The 17,014-nt window shown below is 54.7% G+C and overlaps 5 protein-coding genes across 5 annotated transcripts; 2 read left to right on the top strand and 3 right to left on the bottom strand.

Annotated features, from left to right (window-relative positions):
• Window positions 1-3,651: 3,651 nt before the first annotated feature.
• Window positions 3,652-6,500, top strand: MONBRDRAFT_323 (uncharacterized protein; the record flags this gene model as incomplete). The annotated part of the gene is made up of 6 exons (XM_001742810.1): window positions 3,652-3,882; window positions 4,140-4,306; window positions 4,403-4,928; window positions 5,158-5,161; window positions 5,871-6,093; window positions 6,242-6,500. Coding segments are annotated over 6 exons (1,410 nt in total), but the record flags the coding sequence as incomplete, so codon positions are not given.
• A 667-nt stretch (window positions 6,501-7,167) lies between these two features.
• Window positions 7,168-8,735, bottom strand: MONBRDRAFT_13409 (uncharacterized protein; the record flags this gene model as incomplete). The annotated part of the gene is made up of 3 exons (XM_001742361.1): window positions 7,168-7,661; window positions 7,875-8,413; window positions 8,557-8,735. 3 exons carry the CDS (start codon window positions 8,733-8,735, stop codon window positions 7,168-7,170), a joined length of 1,212 nt encoding a protein of 403 aa, XP_001742413.1.
• Window positions 8,736-9,093: 358 nt separating this feature from the next.
• Window positions 9,094-10,440, bottom strand: MONBRDRAFT_35695 (uncharacterized protein). The gene is made up of 4 exons (XM_001742360.1): window positions 10,217-10,440; window positions 9,961-10,121; window positions 9,460-9,826; window positions 9,094-9,343 (listed from the first exon to the last, which is right to left on the bottom strand). The coding sequence occupies exons 1-4, from the start codon at window positions 10,275-10,277 to the stop codon at window positions 9,207-9,209; spliced, it is 726 nt and encodes a 241-aa protein (XP_001742412.1). The 5' UTR covers window positions 10,278-10,440; the 3' UTR covers window positions 9,094-9,206.
• An 87-nt stretch (window positions 10,441-10,527) lies between these two features.
• MONBRDRAFT_22508 (uncharacterized protein) lies at window positions 10,528-12,459 on the top strand (the record flags this gene model as incomplete). The annotated part of the gene is made up of 1 exon (XM_001742809.1): window positions 10,528-12,459. The coding sequence occupies one exon, from the start codon at window positions 10,528-10,530 to the stop codon at window positions 12,457-12,459; it is 1,932 nt and encodes a 643-aa protein (XP_001742861.1).
• A 624-nt stretch (window positions 12,460-13,083) lies between these two features.
• MONBRDRAFT_13402 (uncharacterized protein) lies at window positions 13,084-15,054 on the bottom strand (the record flags this gene model as incomplete). Its single annotated transcript, XM_001742359.1, has 8 exons — window positions 13,084-13,377; window positions 13,503-13,543; window positions 13,641-13,726; window positions 13,968-14,030; window positions 14,162-14,217; window positions 14,354-14,432; window positions 14,572-14,854; window positions 14,949-15,054. The coding sequence occupies 8 exons, from the start codon at window positions 15,052-15,054 to the stop codon at window positions 13,084-13,086; spliced, it is 1,008 nt and encodes a 335-aa protein (XP_001742411.1).
• Window positions 15,055-17,014: the final 1,960 nt, after the last annotated feature.

Raw genomic sequence — 17,014 nt, 5'->3', positions numbered from 1 at the left:
AAAAAAATCGCTTTTTCCTTGTCGATCGATGTCAGTTCCCTTCAAACTTGATTTGTTTATTCTGAAGGGGTTTTTCTGCGTAACAACAGTTGTTGTGCACATTCGTAAATGGCGCTCGCGCCGAGGCGCAAGGCGCGGTGGGAAAGGTGGGCAAAACAGACTGAGAGGAGGTAGCGAGAGGGACCAAATCATCAAATCTCCTTTCTCAAAGCGTTGGAATTGACTGATGGATCAACTGGGATCCCATCCACCCTACGTAACCCTTGACCCAAGCGGTGGTGCATCGCCAAAATCAGCCCCAACAGCCGTGGCGCCCGTTGGTTTTCACATCTGGTAGCGCCCAAATTTTATCTGACAAATCAAAAGGCCTACTTGCGCGCTCTGACGCTCTGCGCGCATCTTCCCCCGCACGCACACAAACACATACACACACATACACAACACATTACACCACATCACATCACCACCATCGTAATCATGCAAACACAGCATTCTTCAGTACATCCGGATGTAGTCAGGGCTCGGCGAGGGTCACATCCTTTCAACAACGGGGCAAACTACGGCTGGCAGGGCAGTGTCTTTTAAGCCAGCCTTTGCTGACCACGACCTCTGCCATAACACTGCTGTATGAGAATGAGAATCTTGTCCGCAGTCGCGATTTCCCAGCTTCGATCTCTCTCTCTTTGGCTCCTCTCTCGCACATCTTGCCCACCCTTTGGCTTTGGATGGTGGTACCTCCTCCACAAGTCCATGAGACTGTACCCGACTCGTCTTCTCTTCCATCCCCGCACGTATCCATCCTCCTCTCTCTCTCTCTCGTCCTGACCCCCCTCGTCCTCTCGTGCACCACCTACTACTGAACGTTCCCCACTTGTGCCCGTTACTTTTTCCTCACCATCCCTCTCTTTTGTTTTGGCGCGCTCTCCCTCTTCTTTCTCTTCTTCACACACACACACACACACACACACACTCTCTCTCTCTCTCTCTCTCTCTCTCTCTCACTTTCTCTCTCTCTCTCTCTCCCTCTCTCTGTTCTGTTCTGTTTTGTGCCGTGCAGATCTCGGAGAGAGGGCACACCGTTGGTCATGGCGGCTGCCAGTGACCACAATCAAATTGCCCTCTGGCTTGATCCATCCTATGTCGCACAGGCGGCCCGGGCGTATGGCATTGAGGAGACGGTGTCGCTAGCCGCGGACTCCTCCCCCTCAGCTCGCCCAGTCATGTAAGCTTGCGTTCGCCCGCACTCTCTTCCAAGAGCACACACACACACAAAACATTTCCCCGCACAACCCGCGCAATCCCAGACAGGAGGCACCCATCCAGGGAACCAGTGCCCATGGCCGCATCTGCTTGAGTCCGCCTCCTCGGGTGTCCCTTCTGAATTTCTGTAGTCACTGTCAGCTTGTTTTTTCTCCGAGCCTTTCCTTTCGTGTTTGCCAAGGGTTGAGACCTCCGAGAGAAAGCCAGCACCATGTTGAATCGCTGGATCTGATCCGTCTGCTTGACTGGTACTCGGCACGCCCTTAGGGATGATACAGCTCCAGCCCTTGGTCTGCAAGACTTTCGGCGGGCCATGGCTTTGCCCCACGTGCGTTTGCTCGGTTAAAGTCCCGTTGGCCTTTTGCGCATCGCCCTTGTCGGCTGGATCGCCCATCCGTTTGGCATCCAGATGTGTGATGTGCACCTTGGCCTGCATGATTTTGCCTTTACACCCGCTCGCAATTTCCTCCCTTGCATCCCGCCTCCGTGCTCCCCCGCCGACCTTTCCTTATCCATCGATGCTCCTCTTCTCGCTGCGGCTGTCCGACGCCACCGCGCTCCATCCAGGGTATCAGCCTCGATTCACAACAGACCATGGACGTCATGATGGAGCTTCACCACACCACCCTAGCAGCAAAACGGAGCAAACGCATATGGCTTGATCAAGTCCTGGTACGCCGCTCTTCTTTCCAGTCTTTTGCTCAAGTTTTTTGGGGGGCATTGAAATGTTATTGGGTAGCTTTGGCACACTTATTTTCTGCGCCTGCCATCGGCCTTTTTTTTTGGTGTGTGTGTGTGTGTGTGTGTGTTAAATCATGTTAGCATTGGCCTGAAGCGCAAGTGTCAGCCGAAGTTACCGAACACGACTACCACACTATGCTGCGCAACCGCAAAACTCAGAAGCGTCTTCGCCACATGCCCGCGGTACGCATTCCTTCAGCCTATCCAGCTGGCCATGCTGCATGCACGCGTGCACAAGTTTTTATTCTGCAGACATGCGTTACACCTATCACGTCCTGGCTCACCAACGATTCGTCCATAAATGCGTGCTTCCATCGCTCACAGCCCATTCAGGATCGCAAAGGCTACAGCTTCACCTCAGCACTGCTCAAAACGTCCCTCGCATACCTCTCCGAAGCACAAGTGACTGCTATCTCTCAGCGCCTTATCAACAAGCAAAATGCGCGCCATAGGACTGGGCCCTCACCTGAGGATGGCACTGCGACCAGTTCAAACTCAAACCTGCCACCGGCCAAGGCAGAGCCCAAGCCTCACATTAATTTCCATCGCAAGGATGCCGCACAGCTGATGAATAGCGTCAAAGAGATGCAGGCCCAGCTCGAAGAACGCCTTGCCCAAATCGCTCGAGCGCGCGCTGAGACAGAAGCCCATGAGCTCAAGGAGTTTGAACGCAACATGGACGCCGCCAAGCTCCAACGCATCAAGGCTACCATCGCCAGACGCGATATTCCTCGGGCCTTTCGCGCCATGCATCAAGGCAAGAGCAACAAACAGCAAACGGCTGAAAAGCTGGCCGTCGAAGCCCAGCGCGAACTGTCCCGTCGCCTCGTTCGTGTTTCCTTGCGTGCCGAGCGTGAAACGGGTCGACGTGCGCGTAAACTTGTAGCTGAGGTACGCACCAATGGCTTTGTCTCAGCACAGGGTGCGGGTGCCGGGTCAGCTGCCGTCTTCAAAGGGAAGCAGGGCGCATGGTGTTTCTCCGCGACTTGATCTGCTTTGCTCGTGGTCTCGTGTTGCACTCTAGGCTGTGGCATTTTGGAAAAAGAATGAACGCGCAGAAAAGGAGCGCCGTCGACGCGCCGAAAAGGAGCTGCAAGAACAACGCAAGCGCGAGGAAGAGGCCCGTGAAGCCCGCCGTCAGCAGCGCAAGTTTAATTATCTCCTCACCCAGTCTGAGCTGTATGCCCACTTTATGCGCGGCAAGGCCGCCAAGGATGGCAGCAATGATACGGCTGCTATTCTCAACAAACTGGATGGCTCGGGCGATGGACTTGGCGACGACGACGAATCAGATGAAGTGATGAAGCAACGTGCTTTGGCGCAAGCCCAGCAGGCCGTGGCTGCTTCTCACAAGCATGCCCAACAGTTTGACAAGTTTCGTGACCAACCCAACAACCCCCAAGCGGTGCGACCCGTCTTTTGCCTGCTAACGTCCTGTGCCCATCCTCAAGACTCGCCCGTGGTCTTTGCCTTGGAAGACGATTGCATCACGACCCAACTCGTGCGCCTGTCTCATGCATCTGTGCTCCCCCTCCATTTCCCTTTTTGGGTATGCAGAGCCAGCAACAGTTTGATGAGAACTTTAGCCTGGCCAATCCAAACATGGAGGGCATCCAGGAGATTGATCAACCTAGCATGTTGCAAGCCAAACTCAAGGGCTATCAGCTCAAGGGCCTTCGCTGGCTGGCCAATCTCTACGAACAGGGCATCAACGGCATCCTAGCAGATGAAATGGGCTTGGGCAAGACCATTCAGTCCATCTCTACCCTCGCCCATCTGGCTGAACATGAGGGCATCTGGGGTCCATTCTTGGTCGTCACACCGGCCTCGACCCTACATAACTGGTGTGAGGAGGTCTCTCGCTTTACGCCCGAGCTGAAGGTGCTCCCCTATTGGTACGCTAGCAATGCCTTGAGCTGTCTCCATATTTCATGATTGCCTCAAGCCCGAACCACTCTCATCAAACCGGCTTGAACCTTGCTGCTCTGCTTTGCTTAGGGGAACGCAAAACGAGCGCAAGATTCTCCGAGGCTACTGGAGTTCACGCAAGCTCTACACGCGACAAGCCGACTTTCACGTCATGGTTTGTCAAAATGAGGCATTTTGTGCATGGCTCGTAACCACGATGTCAGTATCAGGCTCTCACCGCTGGCATCGGCTCCGGGGCACCGGTGGCGAACTGCATGGCCTGGCAGGTGACGTCTTACGAGATTGTGGTCAAGGATGCCAAGTACTTTAATCGCGTTCATTGGCAGTACATGATTTTGGACGAGGCCCAGGCCATCAAAAGCAGCACCAGCCAGCGGTTCGTTCGAGACTTTGGTCACCCCTCCGCGTTTGGCGTGTGACACGCCTAGGCTGGAACATTTTTGTACTTACTCCAAATTCTCTTCCGACTCAGGTGGAACACATTGCTCAAGTTCAACTGTCGCAATCGTCTCCTGCTCACGGGCACGCCCATACAAAATACCATGGCAGAGCTCTGGGCCCTGCTGCATTTTATCATGCCGACGCTCTTTGACTCACACGATGAGTTCAACGAGTGGTTCTCCAAGGACATTGAATCCCATGCTCAGAACAGCAGCAGCAAGCTTGACGAGAAGCAGCTGCAGCGCCTTCACATGATCCTGCAGCCCTTCATGTTGCGCCGTATCAAGCGCAATGTTGAGAATGAGCTGCCAGATAAGGTCGAGGTCATGATCAAATGCCCGCTCTCAGCTCGTCAATCGCGCATCTACCGTCGACTCAAGAGCAACATCAAACGCGATCAATTGAGCGCCATCACGTCAGCAGCGATGGCACCCGTGTCGCGGAGCTCGCGTGCGGAGGACAAGGCCCTTTCCAGCCTGTTGAACATGGTGATGCAGTTTCGTAAAATCTGCAATCACCCCAACCTCATTGCACGGCGCCCCGTGCGCTCCCCCGTTGTTGCCCTGCCTGCCATGCACGACGTGGTTCCCGTCTATGACGGCACCGTTGTCTCTAATTTGGCTAGCCCCTTTACACTGTCGTACCCGCGCCTGCTCTATCAAGAGTGCTGGCCGGGCGCCGTCCCCTCTGAAAGTGATCACGACCGGACCTGGCTCCTTCACAAATACGGCTGCTTCGCGCCCGATCACCTAGCGTCCGTCATGTATGCCAGTCCTGGGGACGCAGACGCGTCAGGGAGCTCGCTGGTGGGCGTGCTGGCCCATGCTGGCCTCAGCCCTCACGACGTCTCGTTGCACATGCAGAGCAGCGAGTTGGAACTCTTGTTCCTGGCTCATGTGAGCGAGATGCACGCCCAGGCACGATGGTGCCCCGAGCCCGTGGTACAAGTCTCCCAGCCTCTGCTTGCCGTGGTACGGCAGGTCGACGCCTTACACCCCGCCAACGAGCTCGCCTCGGGTCTGGTGCCTGTGAGGGAGCTTCGTGAGGCACGACGATTTCGAACGGGCTTGGTTTGTGCCTTTCCTGAGGTCACAGCCAGCCCCACCCTGCCTGAAGTGCAACATCGCCACGCCATCGACTTGCAAGCCCGTACTGCCTGGGGCTGGGGCGATGCCCTGCGTCTCTCGCTGCTTCAGCGCGTTTGCGTTCCCGCCACCTTGGACCCCGCGCTGGCCCCCGCCGTGCTCTCAGCGCCAACCAACGGCTATGCCTTTGCCGCGCTGGACGTTCACACCATGCACTCCATCCGTCATCCAGGTTTGCTTTGCATCCGAGGCCCCCACATTTTTCCTGCTTGAGTCGCCGTGTGGTGTGGCGCCACCCGCACTGGCCCTTTTTGAGAGGTTGGCACTCTTTGCCAAGCGTCTTGTCTGACCATGTTGCTGCTTGGTGCGTGCCTTTCTGTACCTGTCTCGCGCGTTTGAATTATACACAAACAGATGCACAACTGTTTGTGGCCGACTGCGCCAAATTGCAGGTCTTGGACGACATGCTGCGGCGCCTCAAAGCAGGGGGGCATCGTGTGCTGATCTACTCCCAAATGACCAAGATGATCGATCTGTTGGAAGAGTTCTTGACACATCGCCAGTACAAATATGTGCGCTTGGATGGGTCATCCAAGATTAGCGAACGCCGGGACATGGTGGCTGATTTCCAATCACGGTATGTTAGGCTGCGACGATCGTTATGAAGTGAATCGCGAGGCAGGCCCAGCGGCCCCACCCACCCGGCAAACAACTGGCGCCTTGTCGAGAAGCCTGAAGCTCATCTCGCCGCTCCCGGGGTTTTGATGCATCCTAACTCTTCACAGGGATGATATCTTTGCGTTTATTCTATCAACGCGTGCGGGCGGCATTGGCATCAATCTGACGGCAGCGGACACGGTCATTTTCTACGACTCTGATTGGAACCCCACTGTGGATCAGCAGGCCATGGATCGTGCCCATCGCCTGGGCCAAACCCGCACAGTGACGGTGTACCGCCTCATCACGCGCAATTCCGTGGAGGAACGCATTTTAGCGCGTGCTCAAGAGAAGAGCAAAGTGCACCAAATGGTTATTCAAGGCGGCAACTATGCTCCCTCAGAAAAGCTCAAGGCTAATGACGTGGCCTCCCTCTTGCTTGAGGAGGAGGACGACGAGCAAGGGGGCACAGGAGGCAATCGCGATGACGCTGATGACGGCTCGAATAGTGAGCATGAAGATGAAGATGAAGAAGAGGCTGACGATGTAGACCTTGCTGACCCTAGCAATACTATGTGATCTTGCATTGAGCAGCCATGCTGCAAGCTCTGGCGCTGTCCTTTGCCCATTGTTATAGTTAGGGCGCCCGTGCTTTTGTTCCCCCTTGTTCTATTCTTCTCCGCCCTCCCATCAGCATCAAGGAACCTTGGTTGTTCATTTGTCTAGTTTGATCGTCCCAAGGTTCCTTCGTCTTTTAGAAAACCTTTTCCACACTGTATTTTTCTCCATTTTCTCTTGTGGTTGTTTGCCTGAGCTCTGCGAGCCCCAATTTACGCGACTATTGGCGACTCGACTCGATCAAGATTGGTACAGTGGCCTATATACCATTTGTTCGCGCGTTTTTTGCAGCAACAGCAACCAGGAAACAGAGCGAGACAGAGACAGAGACACAGAGAGACAGAGAACAAAATCAATGCAGACACACGGATTCACACACAGGTGAGTGGCTAGCTAGACTTGATAGGCCACCCCCTTTTAGCACGTCGCAGAGACGCTATTTGCGGTCTGTGCCGGCAGCCTGAACGTTGATTTTGGCTTCGGACTGTTGTGCGATGCCCACACTGCGACCAGAAGTTGAGAAGCCAGGTAGCCAGTTGACCTTGAACCATTCCGTTGTATCAATCATGCCGGCCTCAAAGGGGATGATGGGTTGATATTTGAGGTCACGCTCAGCGGCCGAGATGTTGAACCACCGATGCATGGTGAGGACGCGCACGTTGAAAGGATTGAGCTTGAGCTTGGTGCCCATCAACCAGCCCACGACATTGCAGACATAGGCCACAGGGTAAAGAAACCAGGTTGAAAGTTTCCAGCGTGTGTAGATGGAAGTGAATCCGATGGAGGTGATCATCTTGTCCATGGTGGGCCAGAACAGGGCATAACCCTCCGGATGGGGGTGAGTGGAGCCATCAGTCACCACATAAAACTTGCCCAAAGCCGGGCTGCCCTTGTACAGGGCCTTTTCCGCAATAATCAGACCATGAGCATCTGGCCCACCGAGAAAATGAGCATGAGCAAGCAAAACAAAGGATCACAGAAGTATGAGTCAATGTTTGAAGCAGAATCCCGCGGCCCCGCTGGGAGAAAGAAATACGGGCCGTCTTGCACGGTGACAGAGGCATGGGGTGGGAGCGTTGAGGATTGAAAGAACCCACAAAGAAACAAAACAAAAAAAAAAAAAAAAAAAATAGGATGACTTACAGTTGTCAACGTAAGTGAAGCAGACGCGATTCTGACCGTAGCCAGTACGGGCACTGCTAAAGACACGGAGCAGGTTCTTGCCGGCAGCCTCGAGCATGTTGGGCACAAAGAGGTTATCGCGGGGGCCATAGACTTGGTGGGGGGCCACGGCCACGGTCATAAGTTCATCGCAGCAGGCAGCAGTAAGGGCCATCTCTCCCTCAGCCTTGGACTGGGCATAGGCTTGGAGATAGGTGGCCATGGGCAGCTTGGGCATCTCGGCCTCGCTGAGCCCGTTGATGTCGCTTCCGTCAAAGCGCGTGGATGGAGAAGAGGACATGACGATCTTAGGGATGCCAAGTTTGCGGCACACCTCGATGACGTTGAGGGTACCTTGTCGGTTCACCTTGTCGTAGAGTTCGTGGGGGTGAAAGGGGCCAACGGCGGCGGCGTTGTGCCAGACACAATCTGCGCCCTTGAAAGCGCGCTCGAGGGCCTCCACGTCGCAAATATCACCAATGACATACTCGACATTAGGGTGCTCCCAGTGGGCCTTGGGCCTGTGGATCATGGCAAAAAGTTACCATGAGTCTTCAGTAACAATTGGCAAGATACAGCAACGACCAGCATCCATCGCGTCGCCGCAGCACCATGGCATGGCAGCACCCACGTGGGCAGCTACGTCGCCGATCTCCCGACTTACGGTGGCACAATGTCAAAGGACACAACGCGCTTGGCCCCACGCTCCAACAGCATCTCAACGAGGCGTTGACCCACGAAACCGGTGCCACCGGTCACGCAACAGTGAGCTGGCACGGAGTCACCCTTGTAGGCCAGGGCGGCCCGGCGCTGCTCGGCCGATGCAAACGGCGAGACCTGCATTGAGGTAGCCATGCTGCACGATTGATATTCGGCTGATCTGATACGCCTACTTTAAGCACAAGCCAAGATCATCAAGCAAGTGAGCAACAACTGACATTTAGAGACAGAGGCAGCGTGCCCTTGCGACCAGAGCCCCAAGCAGCGCAGCGCAGAGCAGCGCAACGCAGCGCAGAGCAGAGAGCAGCTGGTCAAACCGCAGGGTGTGTGTGTGTGTCACCTGATGATTCAAAAAGCGCTTCTGTCACACACACACGCACACACACACACACACACACACACACACACACACACACACACACACACACACACACACACACACACACACACACACACACACACACACACACACACACACACACTTATTGAGATTGAAAAGTACAACCAAGAAAAAAATGGGGGGGAGGGGGGGGGGGAAGTCTGATCACAATGCGGCGAGAAGCGCCTCGAAAGGGAAGGTGGCATGGATGGAGTTTAGGCCGGTGCCTTGGTGCGGCGAGGGCTATGCATGGCCTTCCAGCGTGCGGCGCGCTCGCGATCGGCCGACGTGACGGCGACAAAGTCAAACTTGCGCAGTGAGGGAATGGCCGCCACCACATGCTGCCGATAACCTGCAACACCATATGCAGGAAACCCATCAAACGTGCCATGTTACTCTGGCGCAGCAGCTCAAAACAGACGAGACCAGGAGAAAGAAGGAATGCGGGTCAAGGTCACACGTCCAGACCTTCGATGCGCTCAAGATAGCTGCCGTGTAGGCTAAAGCTCTTGAGGTTTGTCATGAGCTTGCCAATTTTGTCGACTTGTCGCAGTTTTTTGGCTTCGACTTGACGCAGTTCTTTGGCGGGTAGCATGGCCTCATTCTGTGATAGCCAATACACCACAACCATGAAAAACCGGCGGTGATACCACCAGGCGACATCAGCGAGTCGGAAGAAGTAAAAACAGACCTCAGTCAATGCACCAATGTTGTTGCCATGGAGGTAGAGAATGCCAAGCTGTGGAAGGCACTCGAGCTCTTTGGGAATGGCGTTGAGACAGTTGAAGCTCAGATCCAAAAATACCAGCTGTGACCAATCTACCAAGATGTCGGGCTACCATGCCAAAGAATCACGCGCACAACGCAGAAACAATCAGCATCGCTCGCATCGAGACTCCCTCCCACCAGGCTAGAAGGCTGTGGCAGCGTTCAACTACACAAGAGTGGGAGGACGCTGTCAGGGCATACCAGGATGGTGGGAAGCTCCGTCAGATCGGAGATGACATTGTTGTTCAGTTTCAGCGTGGTAACAACGACCTTGCCTTTGGCACACACGCCTCCCTTGCCCCCTTTGCCACCTGTAGCAGCCGCCTTGATCGCACCAGCCCGCGGCTCTTCCTCATAGACATCTAGCAGTTTGTCCAGGAGCAGAGAAGGGAACATACACGACCAAGCGAGTGAGCCACTCAGACGGTCACACCAGCAAGTGAGGTGCGCCGTGTACCTGGCAGGGAAGTGAGCTCAGAGAAAGAAAAGTCCAAGGTCGTTGAGTCGATATCCGCCATTGTTGCACGTGGGAGAGCGCGTGTGTCCCCCAAGCCTGCTCGCTGACAATCTGGTTGCCACCTCCACCGAGACCACAGCCAGAGTTGAGCCCGCAACGACAGACAGAGCTGGACCGAACGAACGCGCACGCTCAAATGCCAAGTTCCTTTCGACCGAGCGCGTTGCCAACCACACACACAATGAAAACATTCTGACAAGTAACTGTTTATTTTTTGTCAGAATGTCATCATTTTCTTGAACCGAGGCAGGATGAAGGGCTGTCGGCGCTTTGAGACGTTGGAGCTCAAGGGCAACCGCCAGGTCGTGCGGGCGTCGGATGCGCGTCGACTGCGCAGGGAGCTACAGCAGCAGTTTCCGCTTCTGGCGGACCAACAGTTGCAGGTGGTGTGGCCGGTGGGTGATGGCGTCAAGACGCAAGTCGAGCTGCAAAAGCTTCAAGGCCATACCTCCCTCTACTTTGTCGAGGGCTTGCCGCTCTTTTACACTGACCAGCCCAAGAATGTGGGCGCGCCTCGCTTCTGGCCCTCGCTCTACCTCCTGCAGCGTTGCCCGCAGATTGTGTCAAACGTCGTTATTTTTGAGGGCGTTGGAAGCAAAATTATCAAAGGTGCTGACCTCTTCACCCCGGGGATGGTCATTAAGGAGGGCGCAACACCACGCGAGAGCTGGGTGCACGCCACATTTGGCAATTTTGCTGCTGGTGACTTTGTGGCCATCCGTGAACGTGGGCACTGGATGCCCCTGGCCACTGGTGTTTGGAATGTCTCTTCCTCTGAGCTTGAGCACCGTGGCCAGCAGGGCTGCTCACTCAACGTGGAGCACTGCTTAGATGATGCGCTCTGGCTTGCCGGCGACGGCCGCATGCCCACCCAACCTCTGACCGACGTCAGCGCTGCCCTGCAAGAGATCAAGGACAAGGAAATTGCTGCTGAACACGAAGCCAATTTGGCTTCACATGCAGCACAGCTGGAAGAGGCCCGCAAACAGCTCGCAGCCTTTGCCCTCGATGGGCCGAAGCAAATTAAGCGCAAGCAAAAAGCCCTCCGCCAGATTCAGGAGCTACGCGCTAAAGTCGAGGCGGGCCAGTTGCAGCCTGACGCTGATCAGCAAGACAAGCTTGGGCGTGAGTCGGCCTTGTCACAGGAGCTGGCCGACCTCGAGGCCCGCTTGGCACGCGTCACTGCAGGCGAAGAAACCGCTGAAACACTTGTCGGCCCACCCCCGCCCCCGCCAGGAGCCGCTGGGCCTGAGGCTGGCACGACCCAGCCCGACCAACTGAGTCAGACCACTGCAGACAATGCGAACTTGGACGCCGATTCAGACGCCGACGTTGACGTCGACGCTGAAGTCGATGCTAACACTCCTGCGGCAGCGGCTGAGCCAGCTGGATTGCCGACCGACAACGCCGATGGCACACAGGCAGATGAAGCCGGAGATGAAAGTGCAGACGACTACATCAACATGGATCAATGGGCCGAGCGTGCCGTTCTTTTGGCCTTGCGTAAGATTAAAAATGCAGATCTGCCCCTTTTGGTGTCCACCTTCAACGGCAAACACGTCAGCGCCCTTTTACCGCGCATCAAGCATCACCCGCCAGAACCCTTCAACATCCGGCAAACTCAATTCAAAAAGCTGGCCACGCTGATGCAATCCCTCGAAAAACAGGGCGTCGTGCATTTGATCGAGCCCAAACAAGGCGTGGTGCACATTGATAGAGTGGATCGTGGCCACTCTCGCCTCCTTGACGTGGATGAGGACGACATGCTGCTTACAGAGGAGGAATTGGCGGCGTCGCAGGCCAGTGATGATGCAGACGTGGCATTTGCCACCACACAAGGAGCCTCCAAGCAAGGCACAAGCGGCTTTGTGGAAGCCCGAGGGGGTAAAAACCCTCGTACCATTACATGCGCCTTTGTGCGCAAGCGCCAGAAGAACATCACCGTCGTCAATGGCCTAGAGGCCAACGGCATCAAGCTCGATGAAGCTTTACGGCGTGACCTTGCCAATGCAATGTCAGCCTCTGTGAGCTTTGGCAAGGCCACGGATCTCAAGCTTGGGCGCCCGCTGCACATCCAAGGCATCCACGTGGGGCCCGTCGCCAAGTTTTTGATGGAGCGATACCAGATTCCCAAGGCTGCGGTAAAAGTGGACACGACCAACGTGCCTAAACACCTGCGATAAAGCCCTTGTCATGGCGCATTTCCCGCTGAGTTTGTGAAGTGCCCATGCTCTTGTTGTTGGAGTGTTGGTTCCCGCATTTTACAACAAGGACTTTGATATGCTCTAGCAATCGAGAGACCGACCAAATTCTTGGCTGTGCTGGGCTGTCGCCCGCGCCCTCCTTGGAACAAGATGCTTCATACATCAAACCGTTTGATATAAGGCACGGCCTGCCTAATGTGGCTCGGCCACTCAGCTTGTGCACCAATGACCTGAACCATCAAGTTGAATGCACTCGCACCATACAATTAACCCAGCTGAAGTCGACGACAAAAATGCATCATGCGGCTTTTCCATGCAGAAGAGAGGCATAGAATGTGACCGTGCCCGGTAAACAAGGGAGAGCAAATGAGGGATGGGAGAGAGTGCGCGTGCGACACGAAGAAGAACAGCGATAAAACAGAGAGAGAAGAGGGAGAGAAGAAGAAGAAGAAGCAAAAGAGAGAATAGAAGGACAACGTGGTGCAAAAGGAGCATGGTGCCCTGAAGACCACACTGAAGCCACGGAGGGCCGAAAGAAACAGCTAAAGCTAAAGCAAACCTGTGTTTCACAAAGTGTGGGAGCCATGGCTATAGCTATTTGGACTAATTCTCGCAGGCCGAGGTCGTGCGAGAGCGGGCGCCTCGGCGTCGTGCCGGACTAGCAGTAGCCGGAACGGGAGGCGAATACATGGCATACAAGCTTTCATCAAAGTGAAGGCGGCGCACGGCTTCGCCCAAAACGTCAGAGCAGTCAATGGTGGCGAGCTTGGGACAGCGCGCCATGTGATCACGCTGCGGGATGGTGTTGGTGACAACCACGCGCTGGATTGCATCGCATTCCTGCAACTCTTCAGGGCATTTGCCAGAAAGGATACCGTGCGTTGCGATAATGTAGACCTAGCAAATGGTTGCACAGGACACGTCGCACGATGCGGTCAGACAAGATCATGTGCGATGCTGTTGAGCAAAAGTGTGAAAGGCAAGAGAACCGTCCCCCCCTGGACCATTTGCGTCGAACTCACGTTGTCCGCGCCGTTGTCCTTGAACAACTGGGCTGCTTTGACTGGCATGCGCCAGGCGAAGAAAGCGGTTGGCGTCGTGAGACGGGAGAGGGTTAGAGAGGTCTGGGCGGCCACGAATAGACGCAGCGATAAACAAACCAAAGCTTTCCGCGCCGTCAATGACATCATCAACAATGACCACGTCGCGCTCGTACACCTCACCAATGACGCCATCTCCCTGGGCGCTCTCCTCGTGGCAGTCTTCCAACTCCTCCTTCTCCATGGCATCCAGGGTTTCTTCAAGCGCAGCTAAAGCCGACGCAAAGGATAAGAATCATGCATGCGAACGACTCGGAAACAGTGAGACTTGAACCCGAGGCGCTCAAGTCAACAAGAAAACATCAGCTCGAGGCGAGCATTGCGGTTCTTCACAAACCTTCGCGGCCATCGTTGCCCATCTTCTCCTCAGCCAGCGTTTCGGCATACTTGGTTTGCTCACCAAAGATCATGGCAAAATCGCAGCCCAAGCGCTTAGCGATGACAGCAGCGCTGATGATGCAGTTTCGCACACCATCGAGCAGCAGAATGAGAAAGTGCGTCAATGGCCAACAGGACGGGACCGTGTGTAAATGTAGAAAACACGTGTACAAAAAGGGGTGGGCCGTCGCCATGGACCTCACCGTTTTGAGGCACCCGCGTTCTTTGCAGCAATCACACACTTGGCGCCATTTGGGATCTGCACGTGATTGAATGCGGATGCGTTTGCACGTTGAGTCAAGAAGCCGGTTGGACAGCGGGACAAGAGTCACAGGCCGTGTAGGCCAGGCTGAACGCATACGCAGATGGAGGCCGGTCATGACGTCTCTCCTTACCTGGTGCAAGATGTAGTCGGCCAGCAAAGGGCTGCATTTGACGTTATCAACAGGCATGCCGAAGAAACCTTGCATTTGCCTATTCAGACAAGAATGAGAAACAGTGCAAGTCGGACCAGCCATATCTACCCTGCCTCGTTGGCCATTGCCTCCGTTCGCCGTCTGGTTCCACAAATGGAAAGCAAACCAAAATCAAGCAAGCGAGCAAACCCACGCACATGTGGTGAAGGTCAAGCGTGAGGATGTGACTGACGCCCGCCACCTGCAAAAGGTCAGCCACCAGCTTGGCAGCAATGGTACCACGACGCTTCTGCTTTGACTGCTTGCTGTACGGAAAGTAAGGAAGGACAGCTGTGACCCGCTGGGCAGAGGAGGTCGAGCAGGCCTGGGCCAGGATGCACAGCTCCATGACAGCGTCGTTGACGGACACATCGCCGCAGCCCGACTGCAGGATGTAGACGTCAGACTGGCGCACGGTCTCGCGGACAATCACTTGCGTCTCTGCATGCGCGGGCCAAACGAGGACATGGTACCGGTGAGCAAAGCCCCGAGACGAAGAAGGAGTCGTAGAAAAGAAAGAAAAAACCCCCCGAACCTCCGTTGGCAAACTTGGCCACGTCAAGGTTGCACATTTTGGCGCTGAGGTAGTCTGCAACCTTTTCCCACAGCTCGGGGTTGGTGTTGCCACCAAGCAGCTTCATAGGCACACGCGGCATTGTTGACAGTTGTATTGAAAGCTGCCGCGGAGAGCGCCAACATGAGTGAGACATACAATCGACAACGCAAGAGGCAGGAGGAGGATGCCGCTCACCTTGGGTCCTTGACCTGTTGTTCGACACCCATGAAAGTTTTGGAGAAGGCACAAGCAGTGGTGGTGGTGTAAGCGATGCGCGAAATTATGCTCCAAAGGCAACGGGATCGCGACCTCGAAGCACAAACATACAGAGGTTGAGTCAGACTGAATGATCCCCTTCTACCAAGGCTTGAAACCAGCCCACATGGGACCCAGGCCAGACGAGAGGAGGAACGTGCGAGAGAGAGAGAGAGAGAGAGAGAGAGAGAGAGAGAGAGAGAGAGAGAGAGAGAGAGAGAGAGAGAGAGAGAGAGAGAGAGAGATACGCAAAACAATTGACAGCCCGTCAAGGTCAAGACAAGCACCAACAACATCACAATACAACACCTTTATGCAACAAGCACGAGCCGTTCTATTCCTTTCTTTTTCCTTTTTTTTTCTCTGTGGATGATGGATCTGGGTTTTTCACTTGTGGTTGGTAGGAGTGGTGCAGAAATGACATTAAAGAGGGTCAGCGGCACACGCTTGAATGGCCGAAGAGGCGGGTGTGACGGCTCAAAGGGAGCAATGGGGTCGATTGGGGCTCAACAACACGACATAGAGAGAAGAGCGGGTCAGGAGGTCCGACAAAAATAGATTTACAAAAAGAACCAGAACCTTGATGTTCCCTCACACGGCCCATCCTGTGACCGTTTGTCGCGCGGGCTGGGGAGGCTTTCACCAAGGACTGGGGCTGAAGTAGACAGCATATTGTGTTGTCGGGGTCGCTTTCATCCAAACTCGAGGGATGATCGGTGCGGAGGATGATAGAGGAAAAGCAAGGGCTAACCATGAGTTGCCCCTTTACCGCGTCGTCTCTCCGACACCCTGAAGCTGTCGCCACACAAATTGCAACAGCAGATCCATGGCCACTGGGTGCGCGTTCAAGGGGAGGCGGGGGCAATGAGATGTCAACGACGTGAACAAAAACTCATATCAATGAGGGAAATGAAAAAAAGGCCAAGATGTGTGAAAACTGATGAATTCAACAACACTTGCCGGACAGGGGCGCAAACCACACTCACCGGTATTCTCGGGACCACGAGGGATGATAAGGTCGGCGTACTTTTTGGTCTAGACAACGTTCGTCCAAAAGACCATTTTTTAGCGGTTCGCACAACTGTGTTTTGCCACGAGGATTGTGGCGCAGTAAAGCTTTGCAACACACCGTTGACGTGTAGCTTTCAAAACAAGCTTTGGAATGTGCCAAGTAATACTGAATGATGTCCTCCAGCTTGCGACCCTTCTTGATATCACGCATCACTACCGAGCACAAGCGAAACGATGATGAGCTAGCCCATTGATAGGCAAAAGACCTCAACCCACGGACAAGCAAGATGCTTTCCCCTGCACAACAACGCGGTACGTACCGCGAGCCGACAGACGAGCATCCGAATCAACGTCAACAAAAACTGGAATGTCAATCAGGGCGCGAACTTCTGCTGAGTACAGGAGCAAGATGCCCTTGACCAGGACCACGTCAGGCTTTTTGATGCAGATTTTGTTCTCGCTGTCAAAAGATGGCCCCCAGTGACAATTGATGATTGAGCCCGGTATCGCAACATGCGTACGCAGGATGAAATCAAACAAAATTACATACAACAGCCCCTAACGTCGACTGTCAAACGGTTTGGCTGGAATGTCACGTACTCTTGTCGCACGGGGGCGATGGATGACTGGCGAATCTCCACGGCCTCACCCGCCTTGATGGCACGCAAGGTTTTACACAAGCGCTCATTATCAAAGGCGTCTGGCACGAGTGCACGATTGAAGGAGTGAGCACCATTCAAACTAGCTGGCCGAGAGGACACGGGGACTTGTGACATACC

The sequence above is a fragment of the Monosiga brevicollis genome, genomic scaffold (genome assembly GCF_000002865.3).
Source record: "Monosiga brevicollis MX1 MONBRscaffold_2 genomic scaffold, whole genome shotgun sequence".
Classification (NCBI taxonomy): domain Eukaryota; class Choanoflagellata; order Craspedida; family Salpingoecidae; genus Monosiga; species Monosiga brevicollis.
The sequence above is the reverse complement of the archived record's forward strand: the minus strand, read 5'-3'. Positions and strand labels throughout refer to the sequence as shown.